This window comes from Henckelia pumila, chromosome 1 (genome assembly GCF_033568475.1).
Source record: "Henckelia pumila isolate YLH828 chromosome 1, ASM3356847v2, whole genome shotgun sequence".
Taxonomy (NCBI): Eukaryota; Viridiplantae; Streptophyta; class Magnoliopsida; order Lamiales; family Gesneriaceae; genus Henckelia; species Henckelia pumila.
The window spans coordinates 82,870,847-82,889,815 of NC_133120.1; the positions used below are offsets into that span (position 1 = coordinate 82,870,847).

The 18,969-nt window shown below is 33.8% G+C and overlaps 2 protein-coding genes across 2 annotated transcripts; one reads left to right on the plus strand and one right to left on the minus strand.

Annotated features, from left to right (window-relative positions):
• The first annotated feature begins 1,990 nt into the window (after positions 1–1,990).
• On the plus strand, positions 1,991–2,719 carry LOC140866586 (uncharacterized). Its single transcript, XM_073271616.1, has 2 exons — positions 1,991–2,165; positions 2,214–2,719. Exons 1-2 carry the CDS (start codon positions 1,991–1,993, stop codon positions 2,717–2,719), a joined length of 681 nt encoding a protein of 226 aa, XP_073127717.1.
• A 2,739-nt stretch (positions 2,720–5,458) lies between these two features.
• LOC140874873 (DNA ligase 1-like) lies at positions 5,459–10,878 on the minus strand. The gene is given in 14 exon segments (XM_073278336.1): positions 5,459–5,689; positions 5,810–5,887; positions 5,994–6,071; positions 6,356–6,412; positions 6,513–6,586; positions 6,833–6,904; positions 7,080–7,141; positions 7,219–7,320; positions 7,546–7,658; positions 8,535–8,666; positions 9,598–9,637; positions 9,639–9,677; positions 10,485–10,579; positions 10,663–10,878. Coding segments are annotated over 14 exon segments (1,080 nt in total). The 5' UTR covers positions 10,762–10,878; the 3' UTR covers positions 5,459–5,650.
• Positions 10,879–18,969: the final 8,091 nt, after the last annotated feature.

The window sequence follows — 18,969 nt, forward strand, 5'->3', positions numbered from 1 at the left end:
AATTACATTTAATTTAAATATTTTAATACCAATTGTTTAAACATTTTTATACATGTGAATTTTCTTATCATATTTTGCTTTGATTGATGATTTTATGTATTCAAATCTTTTGTTTGCAATTAATTAAATCTCATTTTCCATGGTGTATTTTATGGTGTCATCAATAATTAACAATCTACCCATTAACGTGAGTGGAAGAAAGAAAAATAAAAATAAAAAAGAGAAGTGAATTGGACCAAAACTAAAATTGATGAGTGGAAGAAAGAAAAATAAAAATAAAAAAGAGAAGTGAATTGGACCAAAACTAAAATTGATGTGTTAATATAATGTTTTGAAGTGGGTAGACTAAATCTTAAAGTGGGTTGGACTAAATCTCAAAGTGGACTAAAATTAGATATCACTTTACTCAATAGTAAAAATAAAAAAAATAAAAAAATAATAAAGCAGCCACGGCCACCACCCCCGCCTTTGGGGTGGTTCCGCGGTTCCACCCCCTGAGTCTACTTAGCGATAACAAAAATTGAAAGAAAGAAAAAAATGTGATGTAGCAATAAGTTAAAAAAAATTAATCATGAAAAAAACAATTTACTTGATGATGATGATAGATTGTTAAAATAATATTTAATACTTAAATTTAATTAAATATTTGGGATGGATGAAAAAAAACTATTTTTATATTTGAAATGATAGAATGTTAGTTAAAATTTTTGACAACTTTAAATGATTCGTTTTTTAAAAAAAAATCCCACAAATTGGATTTGTAAGTGGAGAAATTTGACCAAAGATAATTATTTTACAATATTTATAAACTAATTAAATAATTGATTAAATAGTACAAGTGTTGAATGTTGATCTTTTGCCCATTTACAGTGTTATTATCATATTTTCCCTCTTTCTTTGTAACTTTAGAGATTACATGTTTTAGATAGAAACATTAAGATAATTATTTTAGGATCATGTTATATAATACAATAAAGCTTGCATATTGGGTCACAAAGCATATTTAAAATTACAAAATATCCTAAATACATTTTGAAAGTTTTTTTTTCAAATTAAGTGTAAGAATATTTTCGTAATTTTAAATGTAATTTTTAACTCGACATATAAGTATCATGACACATATAATATTTTTCACCATTTTAAACCACGACCTCATCTATTACAAGACAATGTAGATAAATAAGAAAAATCATATTAAATTATATAATACAATGTTAGCTAAGTAAATCACATCAAATTATATAGCATAATGTTACTTAAGCTTCAACTTATGTATTATATTTATATATCACGTTACCAGCAAAATATTTTTTTTAATTATAAAATAAAGTGAGAGTGAATAATAAAGAAACCATAATGAAACAGTTGCTAAAAGTCAGTCTTATAAAAGAAGATTTTAAGCACACAACTTTAGGGGTATAAATGAGTCGAGCTACTCATAAGCAGTTCGTGAGTAGTTCGGTTAAAGTTTGACTTGAGCTCGAACTTCAAATATATGTGTTCGAATAGCTCGCGATCTACTCAATAACACACATATATAAAATATAGTATAATATAATGTATATAATATTTTATTTGTTTATTTATTCATATATTTTGTATTTATTTATATATATATATAATTTTCAAGCTCAAGCTATAAACGAGCTACAGTACGAAATTAATTATCCGATCGAGTTCGAGCTCAAGCTCAAATAGTCAAATACGAATCGAGCTCAAGCTCGAGTAATATACTTGTCAAACTCTCGATTGCACCTCTGGAACACTAACTCCCTCGCTCACTCCAATTTCTCGCTAAAATGCAATAATGGAGGTTCAAAAAGCCTCATTCCTCTAAATTCGACTTATTTCCACGAAGAAAAGGTAAATCAATTGAAACTTCTCCCTTGATTGATGATTCTGTACACATTCTTCACGATCAAGAATAATGTAAAAAATCATGTCAAGTTCAAGAATTTACATTGTGGAAATTTGGTTCTTGAAACAGAGTATGGATGATTGGAGGCAATCTGCGCTGCTGAACATGGAGCTGGAGGAAGAATTGAGGATCAGAGATGAACAAATTGCGCAACTCCAAGAAATGATACAGGTAGCCATTACAGAGAGAGACGAAGCTCAAGAAAATTGCCAAAATGTGTTCTTTGAGAAGATTTTGATTCAGCAGAGATTGAACCAATCTGCTCAAATTCTGGGATTTCGAGCATTGAATTAAGAAGATGATCCCAGAAAAGGGCTTGAACTGAGCAATGTCTTCTCTTCCTCGGATTGTGACGAGAGTATTGTTTCGTCTCCACCCCACCTCCCCCCGCCGCCGCAGCCTCAGCCTCCTCCGCCAGCAGGAGAGGCGGAACCGGAACTTCCCATCTTACTCGACAGGCCATTGCCGGAAAAAGGGAAGCTTTTGCAAGCAGTGATGCAATCGGGGCCGCTCCAACAGACCCTCCTCCTCTCCGGCCCTCTCCCGCGGTGGCGCCAGCCTCCGCCGCCGCTTGACACCAACCACATCCCACCGCCACCGGTGGTGATTCCATCATCACCAACACCTCTTCCAACGCCAATATCCAGTCAATACATCCACCAAGAATCATTACAAAACAACATTTTGAAGGTAAATAGGAATAGGTCTCTGTCTGAAAACTCCGATTCTTCCCCCGTCGAGTTGAGATACCAAAAGGGATTTCTCCAATCGCCATTAATGAGCAAAATTGTTTGCTTTTAGTACTGTATTCTATGTTTTTCAACTTGTGCAATTTCCAGTGATTAATTTAGTGTTAGTGAAGTAGTTTGGATGAAGTGAAAGATGACAAGGTTTGGACAAAATGGAGGATCTTGTCTGCTTTTTCTGGCCTGTAATCTGGCTGGTGGCTGTCTCGTTTGTAACCATACAAAGCAGTCGCCTCATGAAAAGATTTCATTTTCATTAATCGAGAATTTATAATTTCAAAAGTAACGAATGCTGGTCTACCACCAAATCTAATTTGTTTCTTTTTTCTTTAATTTGTATTTTTTTAATCTTACACCAAACACTTTAATTTAAAATTTACAAGAAGTTGTATTTGCAGATTGTTAATATTATGAAATGTTTTATCTTTAAAAAAAAAAAAATTACCTTGTGGAATAATTATATCTTAAAAATGAAGAAGAAGAATTATTTGGCACGTACCAATTACACAACCGTTTGGTTTGAGTGATGAGATAAGTAATCAATAGATAAGTAATATAATGTAAATTAAAAATAAATAAGAAAAAATATTTAATACATTATTTATTTGATGGATAGATTATAATTTATTTGATTTAATTGATGTAAAATTATTAATTAATAAATAGATAAATAATATGACGAAAATAAGACGAAATTAATTGGGATAAATTATACATAGATTAATAATACATCAAACCAAACAATTGTGTATTATATTATTTAACCTAGCACACCATTCACCCCAGATTTTATTTTTATTTTTTTTATAATGGGGGATTGGGGGGTTTACAAGGTCTTGAACCCAAGATTTTCAAACTTTATGATTGGTTTATTATATTACATCGATAGAATTAAGTTTTCGAGTAGAGTTAAATTCAAGTTAATAATCTTTAACATGATATCATATTTCAAATTCATTACGTTTTAAATGGGTTATCAGTTAATTTCTTGTAAAATTTATATTCCAAGCGTGAGTATGTGTGTTAAATGTCAAATCAACTTGATCAAGTAATTGAGATATGAACTTAACAATCTTTATTTTTGAGCTAGTTTTCCGTGCTAGATGTTTACATTAGTTGTATACTTGTATTAAGTCATTTAAGCATAGTTAGGTACATTGGATAAGTGAGTGATTAATAAATTATTTTTTTTCATCTTGGTATATTTTTAAAAAGTTCATGATAAGTTGAGCCCGTGATAAATGATTCTACAACTGAACTATGTATTTCTTTAGTTTGGTGTGATAAATTTAATACAAGCAAAAAAATACTACACAAATCAAAATTTAATTATTACATTTATGTATGTGCAAGATTTTAAACAATAAAAAATATAATTTATTATGTTAAGATTAATTTCATCATATAATGTATATAAATTTAATCACTTTTGTTAAAACCATACCAAATATTTAGTATATTATCATACAATTTTACTTATCTTTAATTTATCCTTATATTATGTATCATATATTTATCCTATCATATGTACCAAACTATGTATTAAAATGCTATATACAGACTTGGATTTGAATTTTGAACAATCTTTCCATCGAGTTAACTTTTGGTTGAGAATTGTAATATATGAATCCCCTTTGAGCTAGTTTTCTATATGAAATTATCCATGATCTTAAACATGATTTCTCCAAAAGCTTATTTGACTCGTACAAACATCCCCTTTTGAAAATGATTCGTGTGCATGATCAATGTGTTTTTCAAATACGATCAAGTTGTAAACATTGAAAACGGTATCATTGTCGAAGCCGTTTTTATTAAAAACAATTCAATACTGGAAAAGAAAATTAAGTCAATGTCAACTGTTCCATTTTGCTATTGAAATTTGGCGCGAAAGGCGGTTGGAATTATAGGGACCGAACCCCAATAAATCAATTGGAGATTGGTCCACACGGCAAGATAAAGGAGATGGAAAAAAAAAAAGGAAGAAAAAAAAACCATTGAAATTCAAAGCCCGGGGTACATTTTCTCGACTCCTACATTCTTGTGCCCCCAATTTCAACAAAACACATCATCCATACTACACTCGAACCGGGGAGCCATGCGAACAATAATCGTCTCGTCCCAAATTAAATTAAAATTTTTTAACATGAATTCTTAAATTTTCAGATTCGATCATCCGATGTATCTTACGCGGCATTCCGAACACAGCCATATGATTCCATAGATTTGCAAACCCACATGGCAAATATTCAAACATGCCAACACCCAAACAAACCATCAATGGATGGTTAACAGCTATAGTCCACAGCAAGTTCTGTGTCAAATATTTCTAGATGGATACTCACAGGCAGGTGTATTCTGCATACCATTCTCTTTTTCCGCGTGAAAGCCACCAACAAATACACCCAATTTTGGATTTTTAACGAAATAAAGTTTATAAAACTGGTAATCAAGATTATTTTTAAAGTCATCACTTAACTGACAACTAATATGAATTATGTAGTAGCGGTTTATGTTAGCACAACTGAAAATCTTGCTAGGAAGCGAACACTCAAATCTCTAGCATGAGCTGCCGATTCAGTGACATGGCTGCCTTCCTGCAGATTAAACAAATCATGGGCTCGCAAATGCAGTCGAATGGAATGTTCTTAAGTTCCGAAGTTTATATACTTGAAGAATTTAAAGGAGTGAACTCATGTATACTAATATATAGCGCGAAAAATAGGGGTTTATAAAATAACTTAGGTGGGAGGTCGAGCAAGAGTCCCTAGATTATTGTTGTTGCGGAGGATGATTATGAACTTGCTTCAAATAGCTTCAATGAAGCATGCAACATGGGCCGAACATCAGTGTAATAGACATTTTTCTAGTGTTTTTATGAGTGAAAAAAGCATTAAATTGACTGACAAAAACATGTATATTGCAAAAAGAATCCAGTTTACGTTCTTATCAACCTATCTCAATCATCCTCGTTGTCATCTTGATTGTCTCAGTTGATGTGTTTCTGAGCGTTATACATATCAGCAACCTAATTTAACAAAGAAATAGCTTAGATCAAACACCTTGTCAGCTTCAGATGAATAAGAGAAAAAAGTAAATAAGATGCAAGAAGCTTGACTGAAACCAAGAAACTGTAAGCTTCATTTACCATATTAGACGAAGATGCTTGCTCCGGATACTTATCTTCACGGACACGCAGAAACCTTGGAAATCGTAGAGAAATTCCCTTAGTAAATAGAAAACAAAAGAGATGGGATGTCATCCTTTCAGTTCATAGCACAAATAAATTAACATATGAAACCTAGAACTTGTGAATTTTGTAGCGGTACCACCTTCTCAGGATTTACAATACCAATTGCAGCACGATAAACAGGGCTGATCGTTAGATCTGCAGCTTTCACCTCCCAAACCTAATGAGAACGCAACTGACAAACTTCATCATATTAATTTTTTGGCAGTGGGCTGAAGGGAATTTCCTCAAGGAGTAAATCTATTCAAAGGTAAAAAATTTTCGGAAATTTTCTTCAATCAACAGTCACAGTTCTCGTTTTGGACAGAAAACCTTATTCTTAACAGTAGGAACACTTGCGAACTCTTTGCTGCTATTAGCCAAGGACATAGCTGTGCAAGTATTTGTAAAGTACATAAATGTTGTATGTAAAGCACACATAAAAGTAAAAGATGCAATTGCTACCTCAGTTGGTTCGAACCACACATCTGGACTTAATGAATCTGAATACCTGTAATACGACTGCAGATTGCAAACATATCAAGCATATAGAGATATTAATCAATAAAGAAAAAAAAAACATTCATTTCGATTGAGAAATTAACATTAGAATTAAACAAACCTTTGGCTTGGGAATAACTTTAGAGCTAAGAAAGGCAGAACGTTCTTCAAACATTGCTTCGGAAAAGCCAGTGCCTAAAGAGACAAGTTTCCGTGTTGTTCACACACACACACACACACACACATATATATAGAAATTATCACCTGCACTTCAGGGTGCAGGTGATCAGCTCTCTCTCTCTCTCTCTCTATATATATATATATATATATATATATATATATATATATATATATATATATATATAAGTCAGCAGATAAGTTATAAACAGCTATCCAGTGACGCCAAAATGTTGGCTGATAAAAGCTAGAAGTAAAACTTACCGATTTTGCAAATACTTTGAAACTCATCTTTGTCATTATCATAACAAGCAAGGAGAAAGGCGCCATACACACCTATAAGAAAAAAATAAAACAGCCCATAATTTGAGAAGCAACTAAAATTAATTATAATTTCAAATCTAACACAATCATATTTTGTAAGCAAGATAATGCATTAAAATGGATACGTGCATAACATCAATACATATTTGATATCCTCTCAACTGAAGAAAGTATATTTGTGAATTACCAGTACGTTTTCCCCTTCCATGGAATGCAGCAATGGGAACCAGATCCAAAGAATCACCGATACTGCAAAGCATGACTAAAAAACTATAACTTGACATGTACAGTATCTATAGCTCAAACAAATCAGAGATAAGCACTACCTCTCCATATAGTCCTTTTTCAATTTTAACCAGTTATTAGTCCGTTTTGAAGGCTCATATGTTGCATCTCTATTCAAGGTTTTGATAATCAACCCCTCAGAGCTGAAAAGAAGAATTTGGGAGTATCATGAAAAAGGAAATATGCCTATAGTTGACAGCTTTTGTGTGGAGTGTGGACAAAGGAATTTTGAACTTTGAACAAAATAAAACAGAGAACAGCTAACGAACATTAATTTTGAAAAACACCAGAAAATTGGTGAATGTCTCGAAATACATAGTGCACATCTCAAATGTATCATGACATTAAACCATAAAAATTAGAATCACCTAGAACTAACAGCGTCTTCAAGAAATTTTTGTATTTCCTCGAGATCATTTGATGTTAGTGCAGTTGCTAACTGAAAAAATCCAACTTCCTCCTGAAATGACTCGTAAAGATTCTGCATATAAGCGCACTCGAGTTAGTAATAAAACACTATACATCAGAAAGAATTTTTTTTTAAAAAAAACTAATAAGAAGTAAATAAAAAAAAAGTATACTGACTGAATGATTATAAACATCAGTATTTGGGGGAAAAACAACTAATACAAAGTAAATAAGAATAACAATACTGACTGAATGATTATAAACATTAGTAATAAATTTGAGAAAGAATAAATGTGACTGTAACAAATTTCATATATCCATCATCAGGTACTAGAGATCCGTAAAATATCATTGGAAGTTGCTAAAGTAAATTACAGAAACGTAAATGCAAATCACATGGATGGAAGATTCAGCATTTTATACAATAAGCAACACAAGGAGTAAAGCTTCTCAAGCACAAGCTCTTAAAGCAAAAAACAAATATGCCTCAGCTCTCAAAAAAACGTGAAAAAATTCAAAGACGGTTTGTGTTAGGCTGTGCTCTTGATACAACTCAAAAGTTCAAACATTGTTCAATATAATTCAACCACCTTCGTCACTTTCTTTTTGAAATTTTTACACTCCGCATCAATTCACAATTCTAATCAACTATCCAACTATAATAACTACACAATCCTTCGTTTTTCTCTATGCTCTTTCTAGCAGTTAATTACAATATTTTACCTTTTTCATTATTTGCTTAAAAAAATTTATATCCTAACACTCTCTCAACATCAGTTTCAGACACTTACTGAGTTTAGGTTTAGAAAGCTTATGCTCTTCAATTCATCAATAACCACATACATGAATATGGCATAGTTGCTAAAACGATATTGAGACAACAATATTTATCACTAGTTTTTAGCTGGGACAAAAGTCTTGAATAATTAACCCGCAACAGAAATCATACCTCTCTACGAACATTAAGTTGCTCCTGAAGAAGAAGTTGGCCATTAAGATAGAGAATATCAAAGGCATATATGCACACAGTGACTTTTATTTCACTCAACACAACATTTTTCCGAGCACGCTTTCTAAGAATCTGCAGGAGAAACAATATTTATAACGCATAAACATCTCGTCAAATGTCTGATAAACATGATAAACAATAACCATAACATTGGTAAAAACAAAGCAAACACAAAATGATCAGCATATGCAGGTGCTGCATGAAGAACTTAAGATTGCGGCATCAGAATGAGCAAAAAATAATTTAAAAAGTAACATTGAGACTAGAGAGAAATATGAAAAAGGTTAAACTAAAATGTGAATGGCCTGTTTTGCTTATTAATTCAGAGAACGTATTTGAAATTATTGTAAACAATCTTCATTCCACATTCAGCTCCGGTTTCCAACTTCAGATGAACCAGCACATTCATATAATAGGTAACTTCAAAGTAAAACTTCAGATTTCTAATTGATTCAAACATTCTTTATTCTTTACTTGGTTACAATTTCTAACTTTTAGATGAACACATCCATTGAATTAAAGCTAGACTGAGAACAGAAGTTGATATTTCAAAAGCAAAAACCATATCCATTCTCAAATAATTTAGTTAAAAACATTTCTCCTAACAGATCATTACCGTGTATCAAAAACAGGATTGAATGTACACAACGAAACATGGTTATGAAAAGGTTCAAGAGTTGAATAGCTATTTCTAATATGGTTATTTGATGTGGAGGCCAAAACAGGATTTGGTACCTATCAAAGTTATGCAGCATCTATCATGTTTTCAACCAAACATCTGACTAACACTTCATGTTTCCATGGCGAGAAGAAATTTTCGAGGCTCTATCTAGCCATCTTGATGGATTGGAGTACTTATAAATATGAAAGTTAAAAACCACTGTTTGCAAAAGATACAAGATACATAACGAAGATCAAGCTATTCGATAGAGGATAAAAAATTCAACAAGAACCTTAGTAATCAGAAAATTAATCCTCATAAATCAAATCCAAAAGTTTTCACCTCGAAAGACTGGATTTTCTTCTTCTCTCGGTCGTACGCAACAATCAAGTACAAATGATGTCACAGAAGGCTTTTTTAATCTGCACCAAGACAGTCAGCGTTGATAGCCAGTCACAATAGCCTAAAATCTCAAACTACACACAGAACAAAAGATCTAAAAAAGTATGTGATTCCATATGTTATTTTAGTCAACTATGAGGAAAATAAAAAATATATATATGAATAATAAACCAACATTATCAGCATAAAATAACTATAAAGAATCCTTAAAACAAAAACATGCAGCACCAAAATTTCTACTCTATCAGAAATTAGAGTTAAATATGATCACTAAATCAACACAAAAATCAACAATACTGTCAGAGCAGAAAGAGGGGATGGGGATTCTCAAATTGATGAAAACATACATATATTTTAGTGAATCGCGTCTCCACCCACGACCGCATATTTTTTTACTTACTAAGTTCCACTCACTCAAAAAAGGACCACAAACCATAATTACTCAACTTCATGAACCAAGACGGCCCAAACTTCAAGACTCAAGTAACTGACAGTTTTATTCAATCAAATCAGCTGTAGTATACAACTGCGAAGATTGACAAAATCATGAGTTTTCGAAAATTCATTCTTTTTTCAAGTACGACAGTTCTATACATAATAGAAGCCAGGCATCTCGCACTTTAAGTCAATTAAGAGGCCAGGTAAAGTATACACTGCACTGTCAAGGAAACTCATACAAACAGCGTGAAACAGGATGGTGTCAAGAAGGATTTTAGGAATGGATTTTACATTCAAAAATCTAGTGGTCAATATATATTTAACAAGCATCACATTCCAATATCTAGGCAGAGGAAACATCATGTATATTTTTACGAAATAAAGACCACCTAGTGACAGCAGCAACAACATCCGGAAACTTTCCAGTATTTCTTTCAGCCTTTCTACTGTATATCTCAACTGAACCATCCTCCATGTAATGTATCTACATGGAATATAGACAATTGCAACATAAAGTTCCTCTTCCCAAAAGCCTAAACACAAGGATATAACATATTTCTTTAATACCTGTGCACGTTCTCCGTCATACTTGTACTCACAGGTAAACTCCATATCTTGAAACTTGTCCACAATTTCAGATACTCCTTTTGTCGGTTTAGCTAACATGGGTCCAACCGGAATACCAAGAAAAAAGCTACATGTCTTTGTGAGACTCCATACCCCAGCAGAAAGAAGAGCTGGGACTATTTTATCATACACTGGAATTACAGAATAAACTTGTTTGACAATTTTTGCACCCTGACAGAAATATTGTATGGGAAAAATAAAATATCAATTCAAAAAATAAAAGTAAATCATATATATTATAAATTAAATATATTTAAATTTACTACAAGAATTAAACATAGATAAGATGAATGTAAAATTTTAAAGGCGCAAAAGTACAGATACGAAATGCATTTTAATTAATGCAAATCTTTTAACCATATTAATGAAGTGTCAAAATTGAGAAGCACGGGTTGATATTTCTAAGTAATGTAAGATACAAAACTTTGACCTACCAATGGCTAAAAAGGGTTTAAGTAAAGAAGCGATCTGCCCAATTATGATGACATAGACAGCACAGTACTTGAAGCGGCGGCCACTCCCTTGAAATGTAACCTCATTAAGACGTAACTTTTAGATTGTTTGCTGCTCAAACTATGCATGGTCAAAATTTCAAGTTTGTCTCTTTTTTAACTATAGAATTTAGCAAATAAGATCTAAAGTATGTTACTCCAAGTTTCCTCTGGGTGGATGCACTTCCATCATTAAAATTTTCTTCTGGGTGCATCCTTTTTGGGTACTGCTTCGAGCCACAGAAAACAAGCCTGTAAAGCCCTTGATTCCAGTTTCTAATTCCCAAAACCCAAGCAATCAATATTTGAAAATTTTGCACCAAGGCTACAAGTTTCAATCTGAGGCCCTGAGCATATAAGGAGGGGGAGTAAACTCAGCACTGAGCATCAGTGTTTTAAATGGTGGTCGAGGCGGCCGTCTAGGCGGTAGGCGGCCCTCGACCGCCCCGCCTTAGACTAAGGCGGTCAGAGGCCATCCGGCGGTGGAGGCGGGCAAGCACACGGTCGAGGCGGGCGAGCACGCGGTTGAGGCGTTCAATGATTTTAAAATCTCAGTCAACTATCAAAATCAAATAATTTTAAAAACATGTCAAAGTCAATTAATTTTACAAACCTTAGATATAATAAAAACACCTCTCACTCTCTTTTGTATTTACTTTTGGTTTCAAATGTCCTCCACTACCTGCCTCAAACCAACTCCATCGGCCCTCCACTGCTGCCGCCATCAGCCACCATCTTAATTATCTTGTTAGTTTGTATTTATATATTTATTTGTACTTTGTCTAGATTGTATAATATTGAATGAAACTTCTTTATGCATAAACATTATTTAATTACATATATTAAACAAAAAAGTAAGACTATTTGTAATTACATTGCATGATTATATATAATTACAATTACCTATAAAAATTGTTAAAAAAATTAAACCGTCTAGGCACCGCCTAGGCGGTAGGCGGTCACTGACCGCCCCGCCACCGCCTCCAGCCATTTACAACATTGCTGAGCATAGGACCAGCTAACAAGCAATGTTATTAAGTACATAGTTAACAAGCGTGTCCTCTAAAGAGGTCAACTATGAAGCAAAAGTGAAATTGCCTTGTGGAACAAAGATTTTGATAAGATTTGTATTCTATATTTTATTATTTTATTCATCTCATAAGCAAATATATATAGGAAATACAATCATAATCAACTCCACTAAACAAGCCCCTAAACATTCTAAATTAAAACAAAGATTATTCCCCTAATTCTGCAGTAATGATACTGCAATTTATTTAATAAAGGAAAGTGAATAAAATATTGCTTGATTTTGTTGAAGAATATCATAAATTAACACTCCTCTTTGATACTCTTCTTTAAGACTCCAAGCATTGAACGTAGCAGCTGAAACTTAGCTCTTGGAAGTGCTTTAGTAAGGATATCTGCAAGTTGATTCTCTGAGCTGATGTGTTCAAGCTTTATTTCTCCAATCTTCTCAGCTTCTCGTATGGCATGATATTTAACATTAATATGCTTGGTTCTTCCATGTTGCACAGGATTTTTTGCAATGGATATTGCTGATTTGTTATCAACCCAGATTGTTGTTGCTTGCTCTTGAGGGTGACCAAGATCTGTCAAGACTTTTCTAAGCCAAACAGTTTGATTTGCAGCATTTGCAGCTGAGATATACTCTGCTTCTGCTGAAGATTGAGCCACCACTTCTTGTTTCTTTGAGTTCCAAGAAAAAACTCCACTTCCAAAAGAAAAACAGTAACCTGATGTGCTCTTTGAGTCATCGAGACTCCCAGCCCAATCGCTATCTGAAAAACCTTGAAGGTTTCCACTTTCAAATTTGCTGAACCAAAGTCCAAAATCAGTAGACCCTTTGATGTATCTCAAAACTCTTTTAGCCACTCCAAGATGAATTTTAGTAGGAGTTTGCATAAATCTTGAGAGCAAGCTTGCTGAAAACATTATATCTGGCCTTGTCGAGGATAAGTATAGCAAGCTGCCAACAATGCTTCTATAAACCGAAGCATTTGTTTTTTCACTTCCATCTTCCTTTTCTAGCTTCTCATTTACATCCAAAGGAGTTGCTGTTGGTTTAGCTTTATCCATATGAAACTTTTTCAGAATTTCCCATGCATACTTTGTTTGAGAAATGAAAATACCTTTACTTGATTGGATAATTTCCATTCCAAGAAAATATCCCATCTCTCCCAAGTCAGACATCTCAAATTCCTGCTCCATCTTCATTTTAAAGCTTTCTACAGCCATTGTATCTCCTCTTGTCACCAAAAGATCATCAACATATAAAGAAATCATTAGCTTTACCTCATTTCCAGATTTTTGTGTGTACAATGTGGCTTCACTTTCACTTTTAACCAAGACATTTTGTAACAAATATGCATCAATCCTGCTGTACCAGGCTCGTGGAGCCTGTTTCAAACCGTAGAGTGCCTTGATGAGTTTATAGACTTGATCTTCTTCTCCGGAGACTGTAAAACCTTCAGGCTGCTCTACATATATATTTTCCTCAAGTACACCATTGAGGAAGGCTGACTTGACGTCCAAATGATGTATCTTCCATCCATGCTTTGCTGCAAGAGCTACTAGAAGTCTAATTGTGTCATGTCTTGCCACCGGAGCAAAAGTATCGGTGTAATCAACCCCTGGTTGTTGGAGATAGCCTTTAACAACTAATCTTGCCTTAAGTTTGTTAATAGAACCATTTGAGTTCAGTTTGGTTCTATAAACCCACTTAACACCAATTACCTTTTGATCATTCGGTTTCTTCACCAGCTGCCACGTATGATTCTTTTCTATCATATTGATTTCCTCTTCCATGGCTTTTCTCCAGCCTTCATGACTTGATGCTTCATTGTAGTTCGCTGGTTCAAGTGTCACTACATTGCATCTTTCATAAATCTCTTGTAAGGATCTAGTTCCTCGTATACCTTGGTCCTCATCATCCGAGTCTTCTTCCTCAATGATTGCAGTTCCTTTATCATGTAAAGTTTCTGCTTGAACTTTATTCAGTGTTTTCAGCTTCTTTTCTTTCCAGTCCCAACTAGCAGCTTCATCGAATTTGACATTTCGACTTACAACAATTTTTTCAGTTTTGAGATTGAAAATTCTGTAACCTTTTGTGACATCGCTATACCCCAAGAAGATCCCAACATCTGATTTCTTGTCAAGCTTGTCTCTTTTCTCCTCCGAAATATGCATGTAACACACGCATCCAAATATCCTCAAGTGCTCAACAGTAGGCTTGCTATTGTACCATTTTTAGAATGGGACATGAAAGTTTAAGGCTTTTGTTGGAAGCAAATTCAGTAAGTATACTGCCATATTTACTGCTTCAGCCCAAAACTTTTTGGGCAATTCTTTTTCATGCAGAAGACATCTTGCCATTTCCATTACTGTTCTATTTTTCCTTTCACTTACTCCATTTTGTTGTGGAGTATATGGAACAGTAAGTTGATGCTTTATTCCTTCTTTATCACAGAACAGTTTGAATTCCTTGGAGACATACTCTACTCCATTGTCGGATCTAAGCATCTTAATTTGACAGCCAACTTCCTTCTCCACATGTGCTTTAAACTTCTTGAATTCCCACAATACTTCTGATTTTTGCTTCAAAAACCTCACCCAACAGAACCTTGAGTAATCATCAATAAATAACAGAAAATACATGCTATTATTCAACGTTTTTGTACTCATTGGCCCACAAACATCAGAGTGTATAAGCTGTATTTTTTCTACAGCTCTCCAACTACTTTCAGAGAAGGGCAGTTTGTGTTGCTTACCAAATTGACATGCTTCACATAATTCATTCTTTTCTGCAATTTCAGGCAAGCCATTTACCAGGTTCCTTCGATGCAATAGACATAAATTTGGATAGCTGAAGTGTCCAAGTCTCTTATGCCAAAGCACTGAATTAACTTCCATAGAGGAATAGGCATGCATACTAGTTTGATTAGAGTTCAAGGGAAAAAGTTTGTCCCTCATATGAGTAGTCAATAATTCATTCCCCCATTGATCAACTATTATGCATTTTCTATTTTTGAAGTGTAATTCGTATCTCTTTTCCATCAATTGCCCAACACTTAGCAAATTTTGGCTTAGGTTTGGCACAAATAAAACTTCAGAGATAGTTTTGGTACCTTCGGGAGTGTTGATGCTGATAGTGCCTTTGCCTTTGACATCTACCCATGCTCCATTTCCCACTCTAACTCTTGAAGCATAACTTTTGTCCAACTCTCTGAAGATTTTCTCCTCATATGTCATGTGGTTTGAGCAGCCACTGTCGACAAGCCATGTATTTACTTTTTTTTCGGCAGCGTGATGTGTAACAACAAATAAATTCTCAAGTGGTTTCTCAAGATCTTCAGCCACTTGCGCCTGCTGGATAGTTTCTCCTTTCTTTTTACAAAACCTTGCAATATGTCCAAATTGATTTCAAGCTTTGCATTGAACATCTGGTCTGAACCAACATGTTTTTTTCAGAATGCGATTTCTTTTTGCAGTGAGTACACGGTGGATATTTGTCTTTTCTTCCACCTCTTTGTTCACTATATTTCTTCTCTTTCCCTTTATTTTCTCCAGCATGCTTCTTTCCACCACTTAAATGACCTTCACTTAATGTTGCCATGAATGCTCCCTCAGATGCTTCTTCCTGCCTTATGCTCATTCTTTGCTCTATGGCTTGAAATGCATTCATTACTTCTGTCAGAGTGATAGTTGAGAGGTCCCTCAAATCTTCCAGCGACGAGATTTTTGCATCGAATCTCGCTGGGACACTTACGAGGACTTTACTCACTATTCTTCTATCCTGCAGATCTTCTCCATGAAGCCTGAGTTGATTCACGATCCTCATTAGCCTGTCGGTGTAATCCTTCAAAGTTTCAGAATCATCCATTCTAAGAATCTCAAACTCCCTCCACAAATTCAGAACTTGAATTTGCCTTGTTCTATCACTCCCTTGGAACTCTTGCTTCAATTGGTCCCAAGCTTGTATCGCTGTTTCATAGTTCATGATTCTTGTGAAAATAGGTTCTGAAATCGACGAGTGAATTGCAGCCAAAGCTTTGTATTTCTTTGCGCTCTCTTCACTGTGTTGATGGATTTGTGCTATTGTAGGATTTTCTCTCAATGGTGGAGGATCTCTACCTGTTTCCACAGCATCCCAGAGGTCAAATGCCTTCAAATATGCCTTCATTTTCACAGCCCAAACGGGAAAATTTTCCCCATCGAAAATTGGCGGTGAAGACATAGAGAAGCCTTTGAATGCCATTGAGTTTTTCTTCTAGTGTTCTCTTTTGCAGTGACTGGAAAAGCTTGCTGGTTTTTTTTCGCTTTTTTTTTTCGCCCTTATAGATCATAATGCTCTGATACCATGATAAGATTTGTATTCTATATTTTATTATTTTATTCATCTCATAAGCAAATATATATAGGAAATACAATCATAATCAACTCCACTAAACAAACCCCTAAACATTCTAAATTAAAACAAAGATTATTCCCCTAATTCTGCAGTAATGATACTGCAATTTATTTAATAAAGGAAAGTGAATAAAATATTGCTTGATTTTGTTGAAGAATATCATAAATTAACAGATTCATTCCTTCAAATAATGGTTAATAACAGATAATGTGGATTCTTCGAATAACCTGCATGGTTCGTGACAGTATCCATTCAAAGAAAATATGGAAGAGTAGCATACGAAAAATAAATTACAATCCCTTCCGAAGGACCGAGTGAGTGAAGTAGTTTTAATGTACGTAAACATACAACAAGAAAATATAAGAAACCATGTCGACATTGATCCAAGATAAGTAGCAAGCTTATGAAAATAACAGTGAAATCAAGAATCATGACATCATTCTCAATTACTTTCCAAGTTCCCTTATTTATCAACATGCATTCACTAGTTAGAACTTAAAATAGCATAATAGAAAAACTTTCAAGCATCAGACCTAGCTAGGTCATGGACCCATCAGGCATCCAACAAAGAAAAAGATAATGAATGTACAAACAATAACAAGAACAAAGTAAAATGAAATGGACAAATATTGAAACGTCTAAAACTTCTACTAGAATTTTTTTTTTACTCTCTAACTATAAAATAATAAATATAAATATATATGTGCCCATACATATATATATCATACTTAAAAAAATAACTTTCCTTAATTTAATATACATAAACACAACAAGTACAATAAAACTACACGCATGCAATTAAATACTTAAAATTAATTACTAGATAATAATTTATAAAAATTTCATAATAAAATTCCTAAATAATAATTATACAAAAAATCCATGCAAAATTAGAAAATAAATAATTAAATCTAAAATCCAAGCATACTCTCAAAAATCTAAAAATAATGAAACGTGTGCGGAAATACGTATATTAAATCTCAACATAAATATCATAATTGAGCGATGATCACGGGTTCTAGCCGCCTGAAAACTCATACGCCCTCGCCGCCAGTTGGGAACACATTATCCTCATTAACATTCTGCTCACCTGCACCATTTAAATCTAGTGAGCCTAGAGGCTCAGCACGTTCTATCCTTACATAACAAAATGAAACCACACACAAACACACATCATATAAAATACGTGAATATAAATTTACGTGCATGATCTTAAAATTATATGCATATAAACATGAAATAAAATAATTATACTGATTTATCATCATGCTAAACATATATCATCATCCTTAATAAATCTCATAAAATAACTTATTATCATTTCTTAGTTCTCAACATGTCGTATCTATGCCGGTGGCATCATACTAAGCGATTGATCAATCTAAAAACCAACGTATGCGGCGGTGGTGTTTTCACCTCTGTGTTGCCACTTCACCAGTCGTCTCAGCTGGATCCATAAGCCCATCATACATAAACATCATTAGGAAGGTCACCGGGCCCAGGTATCCCGGCCTCCAACCACATCACTTTTCACCTTCACTTCAACTTCCATAAAAATATATTTTTCTTAACATGAATTTAAACTTATCATAAAAATTCTTACATGATGCATGAATTTTAAAAATTCTCACTTATTTCTTTATTTTCATGAAAATTTGCCCGTAAATATATATTTAATTTATTTTCTTAAAAATCATACTTATATATCTAATAAAAATGTATGCATGAGTTAAATATATATTTACGGACGTTTATTTTTCCAAGGACTTGTTCGAGCTGCTGACCACTAGACTTAAACACAAAAATTCATAAATTGGCCCAAAAACCCCTAAGCCCAACCTGACCTGGCCCATTAAGTTTCATGGGCTTCCAAACCCATGGAAAACTTATGGGCTCACATAAAACATATATAATTTAGGCCCATTAACTAATTAACTTAAAATTAAAATTAATAAAATTATTAACTAACCGTTAAAATATAAATTAGACCGCTAAAATTACCCAACCCGACACAACTTGACCCAATAATTCTCATGGATCACACGGCCCATGACAAATTAGTGGGCTCACCTCAATAATTATTAAAACCCATTTAATTAGTCCAATTAATTACTTAACAAGCCCAACCCATTAATTAATTACTTAAACTCTTAATTAATAAAAATAAAAGTACCCAAGCCCAAATAATAAAATCTAGACCCGGACTAAAAATATTTGACCCATCATTTTAGACCCGACCCAGACCCAAAACCCAAGCCCGGCCCGCCTAAACCAAAAACCCAACCGTGCATTCCTCTCCTCACTCACGCATGCATTCTCACGCCA